Here is a 26,468-nt window from a genome sequence, read left to right on the forward strand (position 1 = left end):
CTGAAAGCAGCATCTGGCTCTAGAGGACAGAACTGGGGTTTCAGGATTTGACACCACATGGCCCATCACACTCCCCCTGCAAGGTTGATCCCTTGAGATCAAGGCAACTGGAACACAGAGGAGACACTCACTTCCCCAGGGAACATAGGACATTATCCACCACTCTGCAGAGATCTGAAAAGCCAGACCAGTGCAAGAGAACTAAAAACCTTAAAGACATGAAAATACGTGATTTAAATAACAGATAACTCAAGATTACTGTTCTGAAAAAAACTCAATGAGATGCAATAAAACATAAATAGGCATAAAACCCACTCAGAAATAAAATCAGTGAACAAAAATGAGTAATTTAACAAAGAGATGGAAACTTCAAAAAGGAACCAAGTAAAAATTCTGGAGGTGAAGAATGTAATAAAAGAGATACAGAATGAATTAGTGAGCTTAGGAAATACAGCTGACAAGACAGAGGAAAGAATTAGTAACACTGAATATAGAAATCTAGAAATGATGATGAGGGAAGAAGAGAGGTCCTTGAGCATTAAAAAAATAATAATAAAGAACTGTACAAGAAGTACCTGACTCCATCAGAAAGAGCACTGTGAGAATAACAGGCACATCAGGAAGAAGAACAGAAGGGGAAGGAACTGGACCCTATTCAACCCATAGCTGATGAGAACTTCTGAAACCTATGGAAAGAGCTAGATCTCAAATGTAAGAAGCGAACAGAACACCTAATTTCTTCAATCCAAAAAGGCCTTCTCCATGGCACATTGTAATTAAAACTCTCAAAATAATTAACCACAAAAAAAGAATTCTCAAGGCAGCCAGGGGAAAGGTGACATTAATCTATAAAAGAAAGCCTGGGAGAAACCCCACAAATGCAAAAACGAAATCAAATATTCAAACTTCTGAAAGAGAAGAATTACCAGCTGAGAGTAATATATCCAGCAGAGTTGTTATCCTTTAGATATAGAAAGAGAAATAAAGGTTTTCCCTGACATACAGAAGCTGAAGGAATTTGCCACCAGAAGATCCCATCAGGAAATACTCAAGGGTGTTATTCTACCTGAAACAAAGAACAGAGGTCACCAAATTATGAGTAAGAGAACTAAGACAGACAGAAGTAGGATATTACAACCTTTTTAAAAATAGTGTTATTGTCCACTTAAATATCACACAAATGCTAAAGGAGGTATAATAGTCAAGAAGAGGAAGAAGACAATTGCTACTACAATTCCGGAATGAACTCACAGTGTAAAGGGATAATTGGCAACAACAAAAACATAAAAGGGGAGGGAATAGAGGTCTGAATTTGCAAAAGAGGTTAGAGATTAGATGTATCCAGAAAAAAGGACAACTGTATAAGTGAAACTTTCTTTTGCATAACCCTAATGGTAACCACACACACACATACAGACCTGAGACATATAACTTAAAAAAAGAGGAAAAAAGTATAGAATACCACCAAACACAAAGGAAAAGAACCATCATTAAATCAACAAATAAGTGCTGGCGAGAATGCAGAGAAAAGGGAACTCCAGTGCACTGTAGGTGGGAATGCTGACTGGTGCAGCCACTATGGAAAACAGTATGAAGTTTCCTCAAAAAGTTAAAAATGGTACTGTTGTTTGGCCCAGTGATCCCACTCCTGGAATATATCCTAAAAATCCCCTAACACCAATCAGAAAAAATATTTGCACTCCTATATTCATAGCAGCATTATTTATAATAATCAAGATTTGGAAGTAGCCTAAGTGCTCATCAGTAGGTGAGTGAATAAAAAAAATGTGGTACATTTACACAATGGAATGCTACATGGCTGTAAAAGGGAGAGAACTCTTACTCTTTGAATAGGCATGGGGGGACCTGGAGATTATTACACTAAGTGAAATAAGCTAGTCAGAAAAAGATAAATACTATACCTTATGATCTCACTTTTGGTGGAATCTAATGAAGAAAATAAACTTATTAACAAAAAGGACCAGTGGCATGGAATGGAATAGGCTGACAGATTTCAGAGGGGAGGAGGGTGAGAAGGGCAGGAGGAAGAAATTAGCCAAAGAAAATATATGCATATATGCACAGCCCATGGACACAGACAACAGTGAGGTGAAGGCCGGGGCATGGGGGCGGCAGGGGTGGGGGCTGGGTTGAAGAAGTCAGAGGGGGACTAAGGGGAGACATCTGTAATAGTGGCAACAGTAAAAATAAAAAATAATGTTAACTTTCATCTGGTAATATAAATTGATATTGATGAGAAAACAGTTCATTTTGATATTATCGCGCTTTGTATGTAATAAAACTCTTTCTAATTAACTATGGATACTAAACATTTTATGGTGCCACTAATGTACTTGGATTCATCAGCAAATAGATGGCCTAAAAGAAGACTAACAAGAAGAGAATCACCCTCTTCTTGGAAAATCACGATGCATTATGTTTGCACAAATGATTACTTGATTAAGACAGTTTAATGTGGCTGAATTATGATCATGATAGCCAACAAATTTTATTTATGCCTCAATTATATCTTCATTTTAGAAATGAAAATTCAAGTGTTTTAAGTTTTATGAATTTAACAGCCTACATAAAACAATGATGCCGACAACATATTTGTCGTCACTCCTCCTCAGACAGTTCCTATGAAAACTACTAAAAACACGTTTAGTCCAGTCAAAAGTCAGAAAAGGTTTCAGAGGTAAAACTCAGCTTTGATTTCCCAGTTAAAACACAAGTAGATTTTCAAAGACAAGTAAGCATTTTTGCTGGATTTGGGGGGCATCCTAAGGTCAGGCCATACTAAATGATTGAAGATTGAAATCGATTGTGATAAGCTGATCTGATCTATCAGGTTTGAAGTTCCTTTGCTTAGAGGCTCTCAGGAGAACAGATGTCAAGAGGTTTGACCCCTGGCACCATTAGCCAAAATCTCTGTGCTTACAGTCATGCCTATTAGCCACAAAGACACATATCCGTAAGGTTGAATAGTTCATGCTTTAAAATTGAAGATTAAATATTACTTTTCTACTGTACCACTTACAGTCTTAAAAGAACTGAAAATGCTAAACTTCTTTTACGTATATATCTATATCTATATATGCTTAAACTTCTGTGAAATAAAATAGCAAAGCTAAGGGTAGTATTCTTGGATGATTGCACAAAATCTCTTCTAAATGAGCTTTCTAATCTAACAGGAGACTGAGAAGTCATGTTAGTCAAATAAATGCTGTTATTTTCTACAGAGATGGTCATAATTTTAAACTGCCTCACAGGGGTTGTAAAGGTAGATGTAAAATATGAATCATAGACCTTGGTATAAAGTTAGGGGATGGGAGGAAGGAGAGGAGAGAAAGAGAGAGAGAGGAGAGAGAGAGAGAGAGAGAAAATTGATACAATGAGAATGCAATATACCCAGGAATGTTTGTCAAGGTATTAAAACTCCAAATGTTGGAAATAGATTACTAAAAGTAGGATACGATAATGTTAAAACAATGATATTTGATATCCCATTGTTTCAGATCTATTAGAACCTAAGTATCTTAAACTAAGTGGATGGGCAAGCAGTTTTAAATTTGATTTACAAAACATATCCAAACAACAATAATGACAACAGAAGTCCTAGAATTTTTTTAAATTTTGATTTAGTTTTATAATAATAAGCAAATAAGAATTAGCAGCTACCAATTATTAGCTACTTAGTATGGGCTGGAAAATGAATACTACATTTTTATATGTTTATCAAATTCACTTTCTAAAAGGAAAAATCCTCAGAAAATTTAGTGTACTCAATGCCATGTAAGATAGCAATTCAGTTAAAATATAATAAATGTTGTATTCCTTTTAGGGAAAAAAGTCAGTATTTTGTAAGTTTGGGTATGAAAAATATCATATATGGAGTGGAATGAAAGAGATATTTATAAACTAGTAGGAACTATGAAAAGGAGGCATTGTTGACTGTTGGGAGTCAAATAGTCATGAGTTTGAATCACAACTCAAGTCACTTTCTGGACATTAGATCATAAAAACATTGCATCTTTTTTGAGTTTTACTTTTTCTCATTGCACATGAAGGGTCTGATAGTGAATATATATATATATTCACAATATATATATATATAGGGCCTGATATATATATATATATATATATATATATATATATATATATGACATATATATATGACATGATATATTATAGTACATTTTATATGTGTGTGTATGTACACACACACACACACTAGATAAATAGATAGATAGATAGATAGATATAGATAGAGATAGAAAAAGTCCAGCCATTGTTAATGTAATAAGAATGGCTTACATTCTATTAACTGACCAGGTAAGGGTGTTATGTTTGCATTTAATTGTTCCCATAATATCCTCTTTTATATGTTTATTTTCTGTCTTTAGTTTAAACCATAATTTCAGTGAGTCATGTTCTATCCATGACTGTATCCTTGGCAGTCTTTTCCTTTCCATATTCTTTCATTATTTAATGCTTTATTAAATAGATGTTTGGTCGACATATGATTGAATAAGGTTACCAGAGGGAAGGAATAAAATAAGTCCAGTGAAACAGAAGTAAATCCCAAGAAACTGCAGAGTTTGAGAGCAATGTAAAGCGCACGAAAGAGAGGGGAGACGTAAAGAAGAGTTGGAGGAGGAAACCAATACAAACACATGCCTCTCCTCTTCCGGTTCCCTCACCTCCTCTGTTTCAGTAAACTAGGGACCACTGATATTGGTAGTAAGCGTCAGGCATGATTCTAACTGTATCCTACACATCATCACATTTATTCCTCAGTACGACACTGCGGGATAGGTACTGTTCACACCCCCACTAAGTAAGAGTGAGGTTCAGTAACTGTTCTAAAGAGACATTTCTTGTAGGTGGTACAACACCCCCCTCAAAAAAATACATGATTAACTGGAGGTAGCTATATAGACATCTTAAGCCTTACCAGTTCTCATCAGATAAATCAAATTTAACATGATTTTATTTTAGAATAATGTAAATAAGAACTATAAAAGAGATGCTATAGTGCCTCAATATGAAAGCTAAAATTATGTTTTCATATAATTTATATTTGATTAGGAGAATTCCTGCAACTTCTATCACACCACATTTACCTGCATTATTGATAGTATTTGTATATTCAGTTTCTGACTTTCAGCTGGAATTAAACTGGCAAATACCCAGCCATTGTAATGCTTTAAAAGTTAGATTCTCAAATCTTTAAATTATTGGATCAGTAAATATTATTTTTTAATTAAAAATAGATTATGTCATCTGCTAACATCCTATATCAGTCATATGGATGTTTAGACTTTTGATAAGTAATCAGAATCTTTTTTTCGGGTGGTTAGGCTCCCAGAGGTTTAAATAGTAGCTTCTGTATCTGTAATTGGGGGTCAGTACCACAATTAATGAACGGGATTTTACTAGTAGTTAATTACCTATCAGTGTTTATAAAGAATATGAAAAAATAAAATAATTCTACCACTCAACATTCTGAACTTATCAATGTGGAAGGACTATAAAGAACAATAGTATATGTAAGTATCATATTTACCAAAATCAAGAAAGTACATTTTTTCATATAAAAATAATAACATAGAAAATTGTACAATAAAAATGTATAAAACCACTACCTTTTTGAATACTTTGGTTTTTAGGGAAAATGTTGAGACTAAAATATTTTAGGTGGTTTGATAAATTTTGAACTGTAGTCAAGGATCTCTCCTCCTGTTAACTTTGCAGAGCATGATACATAGTATTTCATCATCTTTAACACATTAACAAAAAAATGTAGTAGAAAGAGTGTAGGCTCAAAGTATAGCCAAAACTTGGTATGAATTATTATCCAAATCCAAATACTGGTTAACAGTACAATGGTTAAGTACATTGTGGTGTATTCATTCAGTGGAATACTATACACCAATAAAAATGAGTAAACTACAACTTCAAGCAATGTGTGCATAAATATATTAGAATGTTGAGCACAAAAGAGTTAAAATATTTTATCTTTATACAGTTAAAAGAGGTAAAATTAAACTTATTTTCAGAAATTACAATTGTGGTTAACTTTGGAAGCTACTAGTGAGAGGAACTTCGGAGGGATTAGCAACGTTCTGTTCAATGATCTGGCATGCATCGAATTATATACTTATAATTTTTTATTTTCTTATGCATAGATGATTTAATAGGAAAATCATCTTTATTTTTTTTAAATCTAGAGATGGTTTTTTGACTCTAACAATGGTGTATAACTCATGCACAATTTTCCTGACAGGGACAGAAAAATCTTATTTGATGTTTCTGTTCCACAGACACAATGACATAATCACTGTGATGTTCACTCATGTTACACAGGAATAAACAATGAGTTATTAAATACAATTTTCATCTGTCTCCTTTAGCATTATTGACTTTAGGTTGTTCTTTTTTCTTAATATTTAATATGGAGGATGAATAGGTAAACGTGGGCTTCATTTACATAGACCTTTTTAGGATAATAATTGTTTTAAATGATTGAAATGAAAGAATCTCTCTCTTCTATTTAGCTTATATAAAGCACTTTGATTTTGTAGAGAAATTAAATTGAAAAAGAGAAAAACTAAATAAAAAGAGGAAATGGAAAATTAACCTTTGATTGACAGAAGTTTCTCAAATGATACAAAAAGTGTCCAATAATTACACACATTTAAACCACTATAGCAATAGATGTGTTCTCTTCTAGCAAAGCTTTCTAGAAATGTCATTCCTTTAACAATAATCAGAACTGACAGCTTGGTCCACCTTTTATGATAATGCGGCATGCAGCCTTGTTAGTCTGACCCACTGAAATAAATGAAAAAGCGTACTTGTGCCCCAGTGTAATTGTTGGCAGCAGCATTTTAGCAGGCTTTAATTTGCACTTCACTGTAACATCTCCTTTCGAGGCTGATGTAAATGTTAACCAGAGATGGCACTATTAATAGCATGCTAGGATATGGGGTAGGGGCAAATGAGTATACTTGGAGTGAACCTGAACATAACCTTCATTGTTAATGAAATGCAACGGTTCTAAGAAACAGCGAACATAAAAATAAATACGGTAATTGTTTCAGTTGAAACCTGCACAATGCAAAAGGCTATGATTATAAAATCTGCAATCCCCAAAAGCACTCCTTAGATTCATATTTCAAGGTTATTCATATAGAGCTCTGATTGTTCTTTAAATTACCATAGACAATGGAAAATAATACATTTTAATATATAATTAATACTATTTAAAAGCATCAACTCATAGACTTGAATCTAATAGGTGATATAAAAGTAAAAATAATAAAACTGCTATACACAAAAAATAAGGATTATTATTTCTTATTCCTACAATATTTTGTGCCTGTATAAATATTTCAATATAATTTAGTATTTTACATTTCTTTCTATGTACATTATATAAATAATATTTTAACTCAGTATAATTCTGACATGTTTTCTACAAATTAGATGACGTGGTGGCAGGCTATAAAGATAAAAAGTAGTGTGTTATTGTTTGTATTTGGTTTTTGATGTGAAATTTTAAGCAAATATTCTTGGGGCTTTTCTTTGGTTTGCTTTTGTGTTGTTTTAAGAAATGGAATCTATTACATCTTTTGACAATGTTCATATCTCCTTACTAGTACAGAATGTAAACATTAAATGGTGATTTTGAACCATTTCTTGATGCTTTGTTTCTACTTGTAGGTTAATTTGCTTTTTACAGAGTTCAGCACACTGAAGCTAAGAATTTAGAAGACAACACACTTCAAAATAAGAAAGCTGTATCAAACAGTACATCTCAAACCCTTTTTTTCCATTTCCTAATGCATTTGTGCACCTACAGTATAAACATATGCACTTGTCAAAGCACCCTGAGGTGGAGATACATTATGGCTAAAGATCATAGAAAACTAAAGTAAGTTATATACATTTGCACATAATTGTTATGCTAAAGATAAAAATTATGGAGAAACATATGAGGAACAATTCACATACCATTCAGCTCACCCATTTAAAGTATAGAATTTAATGACTTTTATTATATTCACAGGGTTTTACAACCATCACTACTATCTAATTTTAGAACATTTTCATCACTCCAAAAAGAAACTCCACATCCACTATACACCTTTCCTCTTATCCCTCTTGCTTTAGGTGACCACTATGTGCTAATTCTGGATATTTCATATAAATGAAACTGTACAACATGTATCTGAATTCTTTCACTCGGTATAGTGTTTTCAAGGTTCCTCCACCCATGTTACAGCATGTATCAGTACTTCTTTTTATTTATCACAGAATAATGTGCCAATGTATTATACCAAATTGGTTGGCTATTCCATCAGATGATGAACATTTAGATTGCTTTAATTTTTTGCTATTGTGAGAAATGCTGCTATGTAGAAATTTTGTCTGGACATATGTCTTTTATTTGTCTTGAGTATATACCTAGAAGTTGCACTGCTGGGCCATACGATAATTTTGTTTAAGCTAATTATATTTTGAGGGATTCTATTCAGCACAATAAAAGCCAGGGACACTAGAATAGCTTATAGAAGCCCCCAGGAAGAAAGAACACATTTGTTTTGCTGCCTTCTAACTGTCTATAGTGTACTGGAAGTGTGCATGACAGTGAAAACCAGGGTGCAATGATGCCTGGAAGACTGGGGGTTCAATTAGGGGAACTCTCAAGCCAGACATTCAATGCCACTCTTGCACTGAGCCACACTGGGTTCTGTACCAAACGGTCTGACTTGAATTTCTGAAACAGGCTTCCCACAAATCGGCCCCTAGACGAGAGACCAGATTTTTGAAAGTGAAACCAAAACAAATGGCTGGACTAACAGCAGGACAGAATGTTTAGAATCATATTTTTCTAAAAATTTGGAGATGTATTTTTTTTTCCATTTCCAGCTTTATCTCTGTTCAGCCCTCTCCATGAATCTGTACTTGTCATTTTACTATATTAACTCCTAGACTTAGTTTAAGTTGTATCACTTATTAGGAACACACGTCCCTTTTATAAGCACTTTTCAAGTTTTGCCTAATTTTTGAGCACCATTTCAAATCTCACTCTTCTAAAAAGCCATCCTAAAATCTGCTATTTGTTATTCCTCTCTAGAGTCTTGTTTATTCTGTTGTACTATTTCTCTCCCTGTATATTTTTTACTTATCTAATAGATCACAAGCTTCCAGAGGGCAGGTAAAATATTTCATGAGTTTGCATCTTTGGTATGACTGGATAAGTACTTTGCACTTCTACTGGTGTTCTATGAATGTAAAGACCCTGAATCTCTGCGTGATGCACCATGTTTGAAGGGACAGAGCCAGAAATACACTACCTAGAGAAGATCCAAGATTGATAGACAAGTTGCATGAACCTCTGTGGGTGTATCTCTGGAAGAGAGCAGACTGAACTTAGACATAAACTCCAATATTGCCTTTCAGGGTAGGGGAAGGAAAGATATATTCATCTTGAGGACATGCTACACACAGAAAGCTTGAAGATTTTTCAAAGGTAAAAGTACTGAATTTTAATAAGCATTATTCCAACTTTTCAAATTAACAACACTTGATTCACTTGCCTAGATGTAATCTTAGATATCCTGATGCAGAAGATGTCTAAATTCTTCGAGTGAATATGCATATTACAGAAAACAAAAATAAAAAAATCTCATAGTTAAAAAAATGAAACAATGTCACCCAAAGTTCATTTCAATTGTAGCTTAAAACATTCTGATTATTTCTCTAATTCAAAAAATATGTGGCTAATATTAAAAGGAAATAGTTCTGAGCATATGAATTTTAATCCTATTCTGCTAATGAAATTTGGTAGAAAAATCACCATTTGACAAAACTTGAAAGTCTCATAGAAAGCTTTATTTTTTCAGTTAAATCAGATAAGACATTTGGATATAGCAAATGCATTTCAAATGAATATCGCATATCTGAATGCTTAATGATATTAAATTGAGAGTTCATAGGCTTTTTCCCAGAATCAGGCTTTTACTCTTTTCTTCTGTATGATATTATACATATTTCATTAGAATTTTAAAATCTTATAGTATTATAAAGTTTATTCAGCATAATACAGCCTCTCAGAAAAGCTTTACAAGTATCTGTTTTAGCTCTAACATTTCCTGTGACCACTGCAATAGTCAGTCTCTCCCCGCTGAGATTTGAAGAGTGACAGCCTTGAAGAGCAATGAGGAAAGACAAAGTGTAGGAAACTTCAGCCTCTCCTGCCTGACTGGTCCCTTCCTTATGGAGGGACTCCATTAGCATAACACATACCTCTCCTTGAGTCTTTCTGTTCATTTGCATTTTTCCCTGGGGAGAAGGCAGGAATGTCAGAGGTGCATTTGGGGAAACAAAACAAAACACAGAGCTTGTTCAGTTTAGTTCCTCTAAAAAAAATGGGAGAAGAAGATTATTCTCCAGCCTCCTTGATTTAGGTTTTGCAGGTTGGGATCACGGCACATGGCTCTACTTCAGACATTACTAAACAAGAGTCTTTTGCTTATTTTTGTAGAGCTTTAGTTGAGGCCACGTAAATGAATTTTAGGTTGTCAACAGCCTTACAGCCAACATTTGTGATTTATTTTTCTTCCTTGGCTGGTAATTGAGCTTAGGAAGGACTTATCCATGGACAATTTTTAAAAGAGATATACAGACGTGTCTGCAAACACCAGGCCTTAAGCAAAAGTGCACTGACCTTGGCAATGGTACTAGGCATCTTGGATTTAAGCGAAATAGAAGCCACGTAAATCTCAGAAACTAAAATGCACTGTATGTGGGCAGAAAATTTCACAGCACACTCAAAAGCCTCGTAGGGACAATTGTGGGGAATCCCAGCTCTGAGTGCAGTTGGCAATAGCATCTCTTGCACCATTTTCAGTGATGTGTGGATGCTGCCAATGGGCCGCACAGACCAGAGTCAGCAGATTTTGCTGAAGTGAGAGTCCAACTGTGTGGAAGAGGGAATCTTCCTGTATACCTACCTTAGAGACTTTAAAGAGCAGAAGAGTTATTTGCCATTTGCATTTTGATTTTCAACTTTGTTTACAGGGAATGGATTTTATACTTCGAGGCAGCTGGATTCCAAGCACACTACAAAATACTAAAGAGGTTCTGGTTTTAAATTATTTTTGTCAGGCTTAGGTTTGATGCTTCAAATTTCATTTTGCATTCAGGGTTAAAGAGGAAATGGTGGAAGAACTAGGCTTGAATTCATGGAGTTAATCCACAGGTCTGAGGTTTAAAAGTAACACAATAATTTTAGATGATGAAGTTACATTTAATTAGCTATTCAGGAATTTGTTGTGCTTTGAGAGAATATGTTTGATAAATTTGTGGAATTGAGACCAAAGAGAAAAGCACAGCATAGAGAAGACATATGTCAAGAAAGCAGATGAGATGATGATAAATTCAGCCCATTCTGTGGTGAGATGGCAATGTCTCCTGCATGGGATTCCTTAAACCAAAAATGTGAAAGTGCACAAGAACTGTTTGAACAATGGATGTATTTGGCAGACTCAGAATAATAAATCTAAAATATTATAAATAAATAAATCAATAAATCAATAAGCAAGCCTGGGCAGAAACCTAAGGATGGTAAGAGGACCAAAGCATTTCTCCAAGAAATAGCATTTTTTTAACATGATAGCAAAAGAAAGAGACTAACCTTATAAGCAGGTTACCAATGACTTTTCAAAAAAGAGAAGAAAAAGAGAAGATAAAACAGTAGAAATTATCGTCCCTTATTGAATTAAATAAAACACCAGCTAGAAATATTATTCAAGATCTACCACATTCAAAATATGAGTGACAGTGACTTGAAGAACTCATGGCAGACCTATTACTCTCCCTGTGTTCTTAGTGCAAACTCTCTAAACCAAGTTAGGAGTTTTTTGAGAGTGATGACAGAACCAGAATACGAGTAAAACCATCCCAAGGGGTTAAAATTCATGGGCCTACACTGTTCCACAGTGACCAGGCAGCATAATGACCCTCTCATGGCAAGGCACTGTAAAAGTGGGTCCACAGAGAGGATGGACACTTAAACACCCAAGAGTCCACATAGGCTTCAAGGAAAGAGGAAAGATACTGGATTCAGTATGATTCATTACTCCATGCATCTGCCTACTGATTAGCTTCTAGTGAATGACTCAAACAACTTATGTGTTTCCTTAGTTACAGAGCCAGTTGCCACCACCCTCAGTAAAGACCCTGGTGACTGCTCTTATTCTCTGATATCCATGCACATGCCCCAGTAACATATGCTGCACCACACATTGCACACTGAGGCACTAGATCCAGCTCAGGACACATACACTACCTGAAAGTGTGAGGCAGTTAGTGCCTCCAGCAAGCTTTGACTAATAGATGTAGAGGACAATGGATAAATGTAGATGCATCTTTTTCTTCCTTCTCTCCCACTGATGACATATTTGCACAATGAAGTAGCTTTATATGGTTTCATTAAAGATGTCCTGTGAGATCAAATATCTAACTTGTCTTAATAAGTGATGTCTAGCTTTGTAGAGCACTGTATCTATGGGTCTCCAACATTCTCTTTCTTTATATCTTATTTTTGTACTTGTTCTAGGGATGTACTTAACGTAAAGCATATAGCCTTTGAAATGCCTCTGTTTTTAAGGAAAACTTAATTAAGACAGGAAATTAAAATATTTTATATGCTGGATGAGGAAGAAAAACTACATAAACTAAGGCTGGTTAAAGGCATTTTTATTGTATATCTTTGTGTACTGTATATGTATATTATTATTGTATTGTATATTTCAAACTGCAAAAGAAGATGGTCATGTCTCAACAGCTATTATCTGAGAAAGCAAAGAGTGTTCATAACAGATACCTTTTCTCCCACTTATGGTAAATACTGAGCCATCATCTCTTGAGTCTTTTTCTCTGGTTGAAATTACTTCCAAAGTTAATGGATGTGTGCAATGGGCATAGAATAACTGGCATCCCAGAATGGCTAAAATAGGGCATATTTTGACTCTGTAGCTTCATATTTCAGGTAGCATTGATGTTCTGTTTTAGTTTTTGCCAAACCTAAATCCTAGGTTCTGAAAACATATCTCTGTGTGGACTAATTTCATGTGGGTTCTAGAAATAAGCTTCTTTAACATTTTTCTTAGATGAGAATAAGGATTATGATAATTTTTGGACTCTCTAAAAGAGAAGCACATCAGAGTGGGTATTGATCTAATTGAGATTTTGATGTGAGAAAACCACATCAACCCAGTGGAAAACAGATGCCCAGTCCGTTGATGAAGAAGCTGTATTACAACCATCCTCTGAAACTCCACAGGGCTTATACTGACTGGGATAAGAAATGGGGAGAAATCTGTTTTCTTTGGATTTAAAGGAACTAGATAATTGATTTTTTGAGTTTTAATTCACTTAGACTTTAATATCTGGGTTTTAACTTACATGGGGATTTAGTTTTCTGATTAAATTTCTTTAATGGCTTCCCCAGACTTCAAATAAGAATGAGATTTATAATTATATTTGAGGTTTGGACCTTTTTGGAACATGTTTATAATTTTATATAATCTTGATTCAGAATTTTAGATAAAATATAGTCTACAACATGGCCGGGCATAATTTGGGAAGTGAAAGGAAATTGGAATGGATTTTCTGATGTGAAAGGGGTAGTCTTAAAGTTAAAGCTATTTTTTCTGACCCATTTCATCATCTTCTGGGGAAAAATCTACACGGATTATCAGTTCATCAGCAGCCCTGGTTGACACTGGCTTTGTGACTTCATGAACTCCTACAACTGCTCTGATAAATTCCAAGGAGGAAGGTTACACTGCAAATTGAACATGGGTTTAACAACTTAGTTAAATGGTTTAAAGTAAAGCTTTAAGAAATCTGGATGAAGAAGGTAAAATTCTCTTTCCTCTTACTATCTAATAATTTTTCCCTTCAAGTCAGTCTTTTGCAAGTTCCTGTGCAGTTACCCCTGCAGGCTCCTCCTGCTGTGACTGACATCAGCCGGCCTGTGGTGTGCAGACCACATGCCAGATGGGCTGGATGCTGTCATCCTGCAGACTATCTGCCAGCGTGTTCTTTCCAGAAGGACCGGGCAATAGCCAAATTCTTTGCCTTATCTCTGCCTGACTCGTGTTTTTGTTGTTGTTAGATTTCACTGAAGACCCAGAGCCCTCAAATACAAGTGAAGGCATTTTTACTAACAGTGTCTGCTGATACTTTCAAATTCTATTATATCACACTATATATCTTATAAAAGATGCCTGCTTCCTAAAAGATGATCATGTAAAGGGGAAGTTACATTAGGCATGTCACAAAAGTACTGTGAGTCAACATACGGTTTCCACTGCCACTTTGAAGAGCAGTTTAAACCAGGCTAATCTTGGAACACCAACAACATTGGTCTACTGGAAGGTACATGATTTTCTGTACTTTTTCACTGTTTATTTGTATACATTCAGCAGACTACTTACTAAGTCAACATAAAAGGATAAAAAGAGGACAAAGTCAACAGAATGTAAAACATGTTAGCAAACGAGACAACAGTGGATTGTACTTTCCCTAGGGGTCTGGCACAAATAGTGCCCCTTTTTATTACAAAATCTTTTAATACGGAAGCATAAGCTTGTAGTTCTATAATATAACAATATCACACTCAGGAACACCATATGACAGTTGAGGTGAAATGTTCAAATCGCTGTCCATCAAGTGCGAGACACTCATGTCCCCTACCAACCACAGTCAAGCAGGTGTTACTTCTGTCAGACTCTGTCTATAAAGATTTGATAACAAGTTCACGACACCCTCAAGTTTGTCAAAATGTGGATTTATCCCATGTAAGTCATTGTTTCTCCAAATGCAGTACCCTTTTTCTAAGCTTCTCCTGATTCAAACAGTTCTATTCATTACATCTTTCTTGAGTGGTATTTTCTGCCTCATTATAGCCTCTCAAGCAATACCGACGGGGTCCAGGAAATTTGGTTCCTGACCTGGGCTCCTTGCTTTAAGCACCCCTCTGGCTGTCCTTCAGCTGTGCCCCTCTTGACAAGGCAGTCAGTGCATGGGGAAGCTCATGGGGCTAAGTCCAATTTTGTGTATGGCTCTCTTCTGGACCTTGTCCCGGTGACTGGACCCCAGAGTTCCCTAACAGTGGCCCTAAGCCAGCTTCCAGGACCTGCACAAGCCACTTCCCAAGGGAGAGTTTTTAAATAATCCCAAAGGGAAGCTGTCACCCTAGCTGTTTGATTCAGGTATACACTGTGTTGGCTATAATCCATGAGAGGAAAATTCCTGTACCCAAACTCTACATGTTTTATAAAATAAAAATTTCATAAAAGGTCGTGCTTGCTTGAGTCTGTTAGGAGAAACCTAAAACATATCCAAGAGTCTAACTGCAAGGGAACGTGGGAACTGCAGCTTTTAAATCACTAGACTTAGTAACAAGACTATAAAAAAGGCATGCTAATTGATGTTTGAAAGGGTTGTTTGGGAAACTAATTCACAGTATTCACTACAAAGTGATTACAAATAGTTGAGAAGCAAGGCTATCCAATAACACTTCCAAGAGAAGAACAGTGAAAATTCTTTCTGCAGAAATATATGCATATACAAAAAATGTTTAATTGACATATATGGAAATGGCGATGGTGGCAGATATACAGGGTTGGGCAAAAGCAGGTTTACATGAAGCACCGTTAATTCTTGTATTATTAGTTATTGATTATCATTTTATTTCTCATTTAAACAACTCTAAACCTACTTTTGCCCATGCCTGTAAATATATTGACAGTCAAATTTACTCTTCTTTGTTTATAAAATTCTTCTAAGAGTTATATTCAATAATGCATGGGAAGCACTCAGCATAAGGACTATCAATAAGGAAGCATTCACAAATGTTAAATATTCATATATATAAAATGAAGATGAATCACAAGAAGTACCTTACATAGAAACTAGCACTTATTAATCACACAGAAATTGTAAATCACTGTAATTATTTTAATCACTGTAATCTTTTTAATTCTGAATTTATGACTTTTAAAATGACCATGTATTGACATAGAAAGAAAAAAAATGAATGTCTCTCTCTATGCATTGGTCTATATACTGTATATTTATATAGTTCTTTTACCTGAGAAGCAAACTTAGAAACATCCTGCCATCAAAGGGCAACAGAGAGGCTGTGAGCAGGAGCACACTGCAGATGCATTACTCTACTTTTGTTTGCACTCCAGAGGATAATGCAGAAAAAAATATTCTCTGAATGTTGGCCATAACTGCTGTGATGGCAATTATAAGTGTTTATTGAGTAGGTGTTTTTTGTGCCCCTACTATTCTAAGTTTTCTGAGAGACAACTCTCTATGGGTTTCTTGCATTTCTGTCTGTCTTAAGAGAAGAAACACTGTTTTTTATCCTAGGCTTTCTTTTCCAGGATTTTGTACAGTTCAACTTCTTGTAAAATAGAAAGAGTGCCTCCTTCTGGAGCAAGGAGCAAAATTCATTTCCTGTCAAGTGTAATAAAGCCAAGTTCTCTCTACAGGGCAAATGTATTTTCTGTTCATTATAAAATATTTGTCTTTCTAGGCTGTAGAAAGCAGAGGGGAGCAGTCCTCTCTAATGATGGAAACTGCTGTGGATGCAGGTATCACCTGGCCCTCTTAGGATCCCGTGGGGCCGGCCGCACATGCTGGTACACTCCTTACTGCTGCCGCTTTGAGTAATAAACTGCTCTCAACACCAGAGCCTCATGTCTTCTGTCAGCATCCAGGCAATGATGAAGTTCACTTGTTAAATTGTGAAGAGGCTAAAATCTCCGACCATGCACAATTCTTGCTAAGTTCTCTGTATTTAATAACTTGTCTAATCACAAAACAAGTTATTAACATTGAGAAGGAACTATTATTACCCACATTTCATGCAGATGAGGATATTAGTGCACTCAGGTACACCAATCTTCCATATGTTTATGTTGAAAGCAGTGTCCACTATATCATACTATTTTTTTTCTATGGTGGTGCATATATCATGATATATGTGTGATAATAATGAGAGTCTAAGAATAAATATGACAGGACACCTAAAGGTTATTTAGTAAGTCAGATGCTTCCAAGTTTAGAAAATAATGTGGATCATAACCTAGAATTATGCAAAGAAATAAGGCAAAATAAAATCAATATGTCTTGACCTCTAATATTAACACTTTATAACATTTAAGCTTATTTTTTCATAAATATTTTTCTACCATAGATGCATTAAAAATGGTTGCAGACATTTCAAAACACATTGAAATAATAGCTCACATAAATGAAGAGTTTTCATTCTACTCAGAAGGGTCATATACTTTACCTCATTTGCTCCTTGAAATAGCATTTTGTGGTACATTATATTCATATTACAGTGAAAAAATGAGATTCAGTCCTTAAGTGGGGATGAATAATTGAGCCTAGGTATGTTGAGTCTACACCCCATGACCTATCTTGGAAAATATTATATAAACCAGTCCTTCTCAGAATGTGTTTCTAAAACTCTAGTACTTTGAGACTAGCTGTTTCCTGAAAGGGGACTAATGGAGAGAAAGAGACCCTTTATCAAATACAATGGATATGTTTAATGAAGCAAAGGTAAGTATTCCTAGAGAATTATACAGAAACTTTGCAGTATCGCAGTCAATATTTGACAAGAGTTTTTGGCTTATTTTTCAATGTCCAATGGACAAGGATTTCATGCACCAATCATTTAAGGCACAATGATATAATCTTTTCCAGTAAAAATGTTTACTTTTTATCATCTAAAGAATTTAAAAAGTGTTACCCATGTAATGAGTTAAAGTATGAAATGCATTCTACAATAATTTAAAAGTGCAATTACTTGGTCTTTGACATTTTACTTGGTAAAATTCCAAGTTAAGTAATCCATCACAGTTGGACAAACAGATATACAACTTCACCTAAGAGAAGTTACTAAATATAACAGTATTTGCAGAGTTACAAATTCTTTTTATATAACATTTATATCCTTCATACTGCAAAAATTTTAAATAACTACAAAACTTAAGTACTATTACATTATATGTTAAGAACGTAGATAAGAAGACAGAAATAATTATTTAAAAAACCAACTAAATATGCTTTCTTTAATGTAGTCAATTTTTATGTTGAAAGCGCCTGGGAAGACACAAAGAGAAAAGGATAGACCATATAATTTTTCACTGACAGATAAAACAGAGCCTTGTGTCAAAAAACGCAATTTTCACCTGAGCATTTCAAGAGCTGCTCTTTCATAAAGGCTAACCATTGCAAGTGAAATTATTTTGTCAAGCTGAGTAAATGAAGCCACAAAACACATTTTGGTTAGTATTACTTGATATTTTTTTGAAACATGATATTCAGCTATTTCAGGAAACAGTTTGTGAAAATTTTTAAAAAACTTATTCAAGAGACCATTTAGCTCTATCAAAAGTCTAGAATAAAGATATTTGTATTGGTGATTGAAGAGAAAGATCAGTGCTGAGCTGTTAGTGTGCAGGTAAAAGACTATTAAATTACATAAAGAAAAGTCCATAAACCATATTCATTTGATATTACACACAGCATTAAGTCATTATTTATTCAGAGAAAAAAATTGAATGCAGTCATTCTGGGTTGTTTTACCCAAATACACCTAACCTATTATTCCTTAGTTCATTGGGATAGCACTGCCACTGGTGGCCAAAGTAAGATTCCAAATCACCCAGAAACCAGAATACAGTGGTTGGCAAAAGTAGGTTTACAGTTGTGAGTACACACAATACAGAGTTAAAGCGATTGTACTAATTATAACCTTCACGTTTTTCTTCCCTATGAACCACTGTAAACCTCCCTTTGCCCACCCCTGTAAATGACCCACTGGATGAGATGATTTACTGGTATCCTTTAGAAAACTAGAGAACATATGCTAAAAGAGGGGAGAATGATGATGCGGTTGACACAATATATACATTGAGCCCTTCTTGGCATTTTGAAACTTCTTGTGGTTGATGATAATAGCATCATTTGCTGGAGAAATGTTGTCTTCCTCTTTGCTCTGGCATGAGGACATGTGTCAGGATAATCTCAAATTTACCAAGTTGTTTAAATAATGACTTTTAAAGAATGAAAAATGAGCATTATCTTAATTCTCAGAGGAAAGTTATGCTTTGAACATGTGTTCAATGAAATCGATAATACTTGAAAGTTATTGAGTAAGGCATTTGGAGGTATTATTTAGGTTATCTCCAATAAAAATATTTCTATTAATTTACTTTTCTCTTGTGGAATTTTACATTAGAATATAAATTGTTATATGTTTGAAAGTCTGTCAAAGTAACAATTACTATCCAAGTAATATTATATTTAGTACCTCCAAATTTTGCATTTGTGTGTTATTTTTCAAAAACTCACATTACCACGAAAATTCACAAAACATTACTTGCATAAAGAAATGTGACCATATTTTAATAGTAAAAGATCATAAATTAAACAGATGTCAGCTAATTAAATCATAAAAGTCTGACAATTTGTTCACAATAATTAAGAATTACATTTTAATTGATTTGTTACTCAAAAGTGAATTTGTACTCATATTGTTAAGATAGGTAAAATGGATTGAAATATTTGAGATATTCATTTTAGTAATTGAAGAGTTGCTAGTAAGTCATATATTATTAAGTTGTACATATATGATGGCATTTTTTTCTTCAAGGTATTCAATATTCACTCATGGAATACATTTTGCCCTCATTTAATTTCCAAATTTTGTTTTTAATAAGCCAAGTAGAGTAAAAATAGAATTGTTCTCATATAATGCAATTGTTATGGTGTAAAATGTATATAAAATAATTATTATTCCCTCACATTTTTTATAACATTTAATTATTTTTAAAGAATTATTACTACAAATATGCCTTAAGTAAATACATTTGTCTGGGGTTTATTCTGAATTATTTATTGTTCACCAAAAGCAAACAAACAAAACTATCAATCCTCTGGCTGACATATTCTAGAGGTGAATTTTCTTGTACTTTAGGTACTTGGATTTCATAAGGATTATAACTACTAAATATTATAGACAAAACCCATATTTTTCATAAATCCTACAAACAATTGTTTGTCCCAGCAATAGCTTTCTAAATTGAATATCAAAGAACATTATAATTCATGGAAAATATGGTGACTTTGAATTTCACATAATAATAAAGACATCCATTTCATATAAAGTTAAGGATGTATTTTATTTTCTAAACATAGAGGCATGAAGTTAATTAGACAAAGAGTCTCCTAGAGGGTTCATATATGTGAATTACCATCTTTTAGTATTACATAATATTTTCATTTGTGAATGTAATGTATTCAATAGCTTTTAGAAACAAGAATTTGAAGGTCTGTTCCCACCCACTCACAGTTCCTGACTGGCCACTTGACCTTGAAGAAGTCAGCTAATCTCAGGAACTCTGTGAGATTATTCTAATAAAAAGAGCTTAAATATGCAGGCAACTCAAGACAGGAGTCTTGAATTCCAACCACATAGAAGGGCCCCTCTTCTGCCTGATATATATGCATTTACCCCTGTAAACATCAGATCATTGTCAGTGCTCTCAGTGTCCATTTCTGTGATGCAGGAAATAAAAGGAAATCTGAACACATGATTGTGTAAAAATAAATAGAAAGTAGTGTATATGTACATCTGTGTGCTCATATGTGTATATAAAGACTGCAGGCTTCATAGTTCTTTGATAGTATTCATTGTCCCAAACACACACTTTTAATTTGATGAGGTATGGCCTTAACATAGTATTTTACTTCATTGTTCAATATATGTAAAAATGCATGTACTATAGGTAGAAAATTCATGCACTTTATCTTTTTCATATATACTTATATATATATATATAATATTTGCCATGTAGAACCTATTAAGAATTATACAGTTTTGAAGGATAATTGTTTGTAGTAATAGCATTGTCCAGTGTCCTTAGAGAATTAGAAGTCTTGGGATTTTAGATAGGAAAAGGACATTAATATTCCAGGGTATGTTATGGTATTATTTATTATAAAAGACAAACTACTTCTGGGGTGGTAAGTCACTTACCCAAGATCACAAGTAATTAGTAAACAAGCTGGCACAATTCTTACATATGCCCTCAGAACATTACCATGCTGCCATTATTGTTATCTTTTTCTGAAAGTTAAAAAGCACCAAGCAGTATTTATATAAATTAGCAGTAAAAATGATATCTGTAACCATTAAGGACAAATACTGCATAAATAATGAAATTAATATAAAATGTTGTATATGTTTATCCATGAAAATGTACAAAGCATTGCTAACAACAGTATGTTAAATTTACCTCATGTGCAACCAGTAATTGGTCAAATAAAATATGACCCAATTTATAATAGAACAAAATGGTAATATTGATCTATTTCCTTTGTGTGCAGTTTTTCAAAATGCTGAAGCATTTGAATGCTAAATCTTAATAATGTGTACTTGAGTATTATAATGAGAAAACATACATTTTATGTAAAAAGTTCAGCACAGTGTCTGACATCCGTTCATATTTAAGAAAAGATAGTGTGAACATAATGTGACCATTAGGAAATTAATTGCAGGCTTCAGCATTCCTTAAATATTAGAGACTTACCCAAAATATAACTAGGAATGAAAAGGGAGTGTATTTTCATCACTGCTGAATGGGAAGAACCAAGAGTGCTCATTTGAAAAAGAGAAGGGAAACGCCATATGATAAAAGCCAGTGGGTCTTTCTAGTCAACAGACAGTCAAGTAACCTCTGGTCGACAAAGCAAGGGGGAAGCTGATACTTAGGAGCATGACCACATGCAAACTTTCCACAATGATATTATCTTTCTGATTGCAGTAAATATTTTTTACACTATTTGGGAAAATTAAAACTTTGATTAAGCTGGCAAAATTTTTAAGCTATTTCCTCAAAAACTGTTATTGTTTCTCAAAACATTGAAACAATAAAGTCTAAACCTCAAGATTGGACTTTAACTCATTTAACAATAGGCAATCTAAACACACAATCAATTGAGAATCTAAAAGCATATTAAACCAAAATTCACTTTGTCAGGTTAATTTCACTTAAACTTTAGAATATAAAAATAGAGTAAAAATATAGATTTCATGGTATTTCAAAATAATATTAGAATAAGATCATGTATGAATGTCAAATAATCAATTAGATAATAGAATTGCAAATTTCCAAACACTTCAATATATATCTCTACATGTGATAGTGAGACCAATTTTTCATTTGAGAAAAGAGGGAAAAGAGGGACCAATTTTGCATTGGAGTGCTTTGTGTTGTTAATATCATTTCAAGGTCACTGATATCATGAAGTTGAGGTTGCTGCCATAAGCAGAAATAGGTATAGAAAGCATATAGAAAGTATAGAAGTCTTTAATTTGAAGATTAAAGACTTCCTCTGCATGTATATCTGATATTATAATAAACAAGATCTGGCAAATTTGATTACCACTTATTCCAGAGAATTCCCAGCTGAGAATTAGTTACTAGAATCACATGAAGACAGAGCTCACATTTCAATAATCAGTTACCAAGTATATTTGATTTTCAGAATTTTTGTCATCTTCCATGGCTCAAAATGTTTTCTCTTAATATTGACATATAAAACATTTTAAAAGGGTTATCTATAACTTCCAGTAAGATAACATTTCAAGATGATTCCCATAAATAGGCAAAACTTTGGAGTTCCTCTAAGTAGAGCTACACACACCATCTTGATGTAACTGCGCATCTCTGACTTACTTAGAATTCAGCAGTCTAGAAGCCATAGTGTGACAGTTCTGAACCATGTGTCAGCCAGCAACACTGAAAGCAGCGACACACATCATCTTGAAAATTTTATTACATAATAAAAGAAAACATGTTCTTAGACAGCAGTTGGGAAATAATTTCTACTACTTCAGATGGTATGATTTATGTACCCCAAGGCAATAAAGCATCCAGAAGAAAGCTACACTAAACTTATTTCAACTCTAATAGAATTATAAATATGATTTAAGGTTAACCTGAAACACCAGGACCTTTCATGAGAAGAAAGATGTGCACTCAGCATGCTTACAATGCTGATAGCATTTAAATGCACATCATCCAGCACATCTTAGAGTAGAAATTCCCTTTTGCAACACAAAAGCATAAAACTTTGAGTTAATATGAGTGTTTGGGGGATAAATAAGTGTTGTAATTTCATATATAAGATAACAAGCCATACTTTAGCTTGCTGACAAACATCACAGTTTGGTTAAGGTTACAATGTACCTGGAGTCATTTGCCATCACAATAAGCAAACTTCAAAACTTAACAATGTCTTCATGGGAAAAAAAGTCTCCCTGGGTCTGACTAAAGCTGATTATGCCACACTAAAAGCTATCACCAAATTTAATATAGAAATAAATATTGTTTTTGCTTTTTTAACAGAAAATAAAATGACACAAGAATGACTAAATAACTGGTTCTCCATTAGGTGTATTTGAAAAATTCATCTGCTAAAAGATCATCATCGAGTGGTGGAGTGCCAATTCTTATGCCCAATGCTTGGTGGAGGAACTCTGTGAGAACAATTCAGGGAACACACAGAAAGTTGTATTAAAGTTTCCCCAAAGGGCTCGCAAGGCTTAAAAGCACATTCAAGGTTAGCTCTCATTGTCTTCTAAATTTTAACTATATTTTCAAGCTGGCATCAGATTTTTTATATTTCTTCACCTATGCTTACATGAATTTATGAGACTATAAACTTAAAACAATCATTCCTTACCTTTGATTCTTGAACTTTCTTGACTTTTTTCCTGCTGGAATTAAAACAGAAATAGATCAAAATCTGTAAGTAGGTGTTCAACAGCATGATATAAATTATCAGTGAAACTAAAGACCACTCTAAATATTTTGCTTTACATACACCGAGGGGTCGTTGTAATATAATTCTCATCTTAATGAATAATTATGTCAAATCTCTTACTGAGTAGCAATCAGTCTTAGTGAACACAAATTCCTCTAAGAAATCAATACATTATGTGAATATGAATTTATAAATAAATGAACAAATGGTTAATGAATAAAAAATAAACTTGTCATGCCCCTCAAATGCCTTAGGCCATTCTATTTAATTCCAAAAAGTTTCGAATGATGTCTTCAAAATTTGCTTTCAATATCTATACATTAATGATAAATTGTTGCTGGGGAAAACAGCTTATGAGCAAACAGTGGAGAATTCGCTAAAAAACACAAGGGATATTTCAATTGTCTTTCCTTCAATTAAACTTAGAATCGGTCCCTATCTTACTTCTCTAAGGCTAAAGTTTACAACAATTCTATTATTTATTCAAAGATTGCTTCAGTCAGACCTGTCTTTCAATTTGACATAGTCCTTATTAGTTACCAGGCAACCCCGAAAGAATTAGCTTGCTTTCTGTTTTTAAGTAGAAATCGTGCACTCCGTGACTTCTCAATTAATATGCATGCACAGTTCACTCTGTCTAAAAGTTTCAAGGTCTCAAACTAAAAATAGCTTTGAAATATGTTTCCAATAAAAAGTAACATACACACACACACAGAGAACTGCAGAACTGTATTAATGCCAATATGTTTTGGTAAAATGTATATACATAGTAAAAATATAAAGAATTTATTTTTGCTGTAAGCATTAATCCCAGAGTAAGATTTTGAGAAAATGAATATTGACAAATGAACATTTGTTGGATGAGCTAATCCTATGTATGATTTTGTTAGACTTGAACACTTTTGTGTTCTAATTCTCTTATCCTAACCCTTTCTGCTTTTGTGTTTGAATGCTATTCTCTCCTTTGTTAATTAATTGAATTTTCTAGCTATAATTTATTTCTAATTTGGAGTAGCTATTGTTCATTTAAAGTAAAATTTAAATATAAACAATGTGTTTCAAAAATACATTTTTCTTTCACAATTATAGGACAAGCAGGCTTAAATTTTTCAGAGAGGTATTTGTAATTAAAAATTCTATCTCTCACCTCCTCTTTTGCCACTCACTTATTTATTTCGTCATCATTCTTTCAACAAACACATATAGGTTACTTTCATGTGCCAGAGATTGCTACAGGTAACATATAAAAGATGGACAAAACAGAAAAAATATATCCTTATGGGAAGAGAACACTAAATAAATGGTAATGTTCTACTTGTGTACTTATTTGTAATTACGTTTATTGGGGTGACATTGGTTAATAAGATTATATAGGTTTCAAGTGTATATTTCTGTAATACATGATCTGTATATTTAGAAAAAGAATGTGGTAGTTTTTCAGGGAATGACTATACTTTTCGATGGGTATACTACAATAAAATGATTTTTGAATTAAATTCTGAATGTGATGAGAGAATTCTCCAAGTAGCTTCATCACAACAACATGCCCCCTCATGTATCACCTATTAGGCAGAGTTTTTTGATGAAACATTAAATCACCCAGGTGACTCAGTCCCCTACAGCCCATCCTGTGACTTCTGACTTTTCCCAAAACTAAAATCACCTTTGAAGGGGAAGAGATTTCAGACCATTGATGAGATTCAGGGAAATATGACAGGGCAGCTGATGGTGATTGGGAGAACTGTGTGAGGCCCCAAGTGCCTACTTTGAAGGGAATGAGGTATCATTATCCCATGCACAATGTTTTTTGCATCTTGTATCTTCTTCAATAAATGTCTCTACTTTTCATATTATATGGCTGGATACCTTCTGGAAAGACCTGCATATCTGGGGAAAACATGTTCTAGGAGTGAGAAACAACTGCAAATTTCCTAAGTTGTAAGAGGTTTTGACATTGTCAAAAATACCAAGGAGACCAGTATGACTGCACTGGACAGGATCAGGGGAGTTTAGCAGGAAATGCAATCAGGCAGGCAATAGGGGCAGATAAACTTGCACTTGGGACATTTGTTTGATTTTTGTTTTTCATACTGAGAGGGCTGTTAAAACATTGAAAGTTTCTTCTCAGAGAAACACCATTATCTGAATTACATTCAAGTAGAATCATTCTAGCTACTGAGAACAGGTCAAATAAGGCAAGGGTGAAATTAAAAGAACCAGTAAAAAGTATCTTATAGCAATTTAGGTGGGAGATGATAATGGCATAGAGCAGAGTGGTAGCAATAGAGTCGGAATATCTGTTAGAGCTGGAAAGACTTTCTGATAGAAAAAATGTTGGGTGTGAAATAGAGGATAAACAGGTCTCAGCCATTAGAAAGGAGTTACCTCTGACTATGATGAAGAAGATGGCTAAAAAAAGAAGCACTTATCCTTCCTTCACTTGCTTTCTAGTACTGCCTTATTCTGTGAACTTTTCTTTCATTGTCCAGCCACCCCTGTCCCATCTTTATTCACTCCTCACATTTTCA

General features: G+C 34.0%; 1 protein-coding gene across 4 annotated transcripts in view; it reads right to left on the reverse strand.

Annotated features, from left to right (window-relative positions):
* Positions 1–26,468, reverse strand: part of FSTL5 (follistatin like 5) — a 542,283-nt gene that overhangs the window by 414,641 nt on the left and 101,174 nt on the right. For 2 of the 4 annotated variants that reach the window (XM_045831808.1, XM_045831806.1), the window contains exon 3: positions 23,860–23,890. In XM_045831808.1, coding sequence (XP_045687764.1) covers positions 23,860–23,890 — 31 coding nt within the window. Of the gene's footprint in view, positions 1–23,859; positions 23,894–26,468 lie in introns of all 4 variants that reach the window. The other 2 variants (XM_045831807.1, XM_045831805.1) reach the window with 1 other exon arrangement.

The sequence above is a fragment of the Phyllostomus hastatus genome, unplaced genomic scaffold (assembly GCF_019186645.2).
Source record: "Phyllostomus hastatus isolate PE091 unplaced genomic scaffold, TTU_PhHast_1.1 phas_contig_159, whole genome shotgun sequence".
NCBI lineage: Eukaryota > Metazoa > Chordata > Mammalia > Chiroptera > Phyllostomidae > Phyllostomus > Phyllostomus hastatus.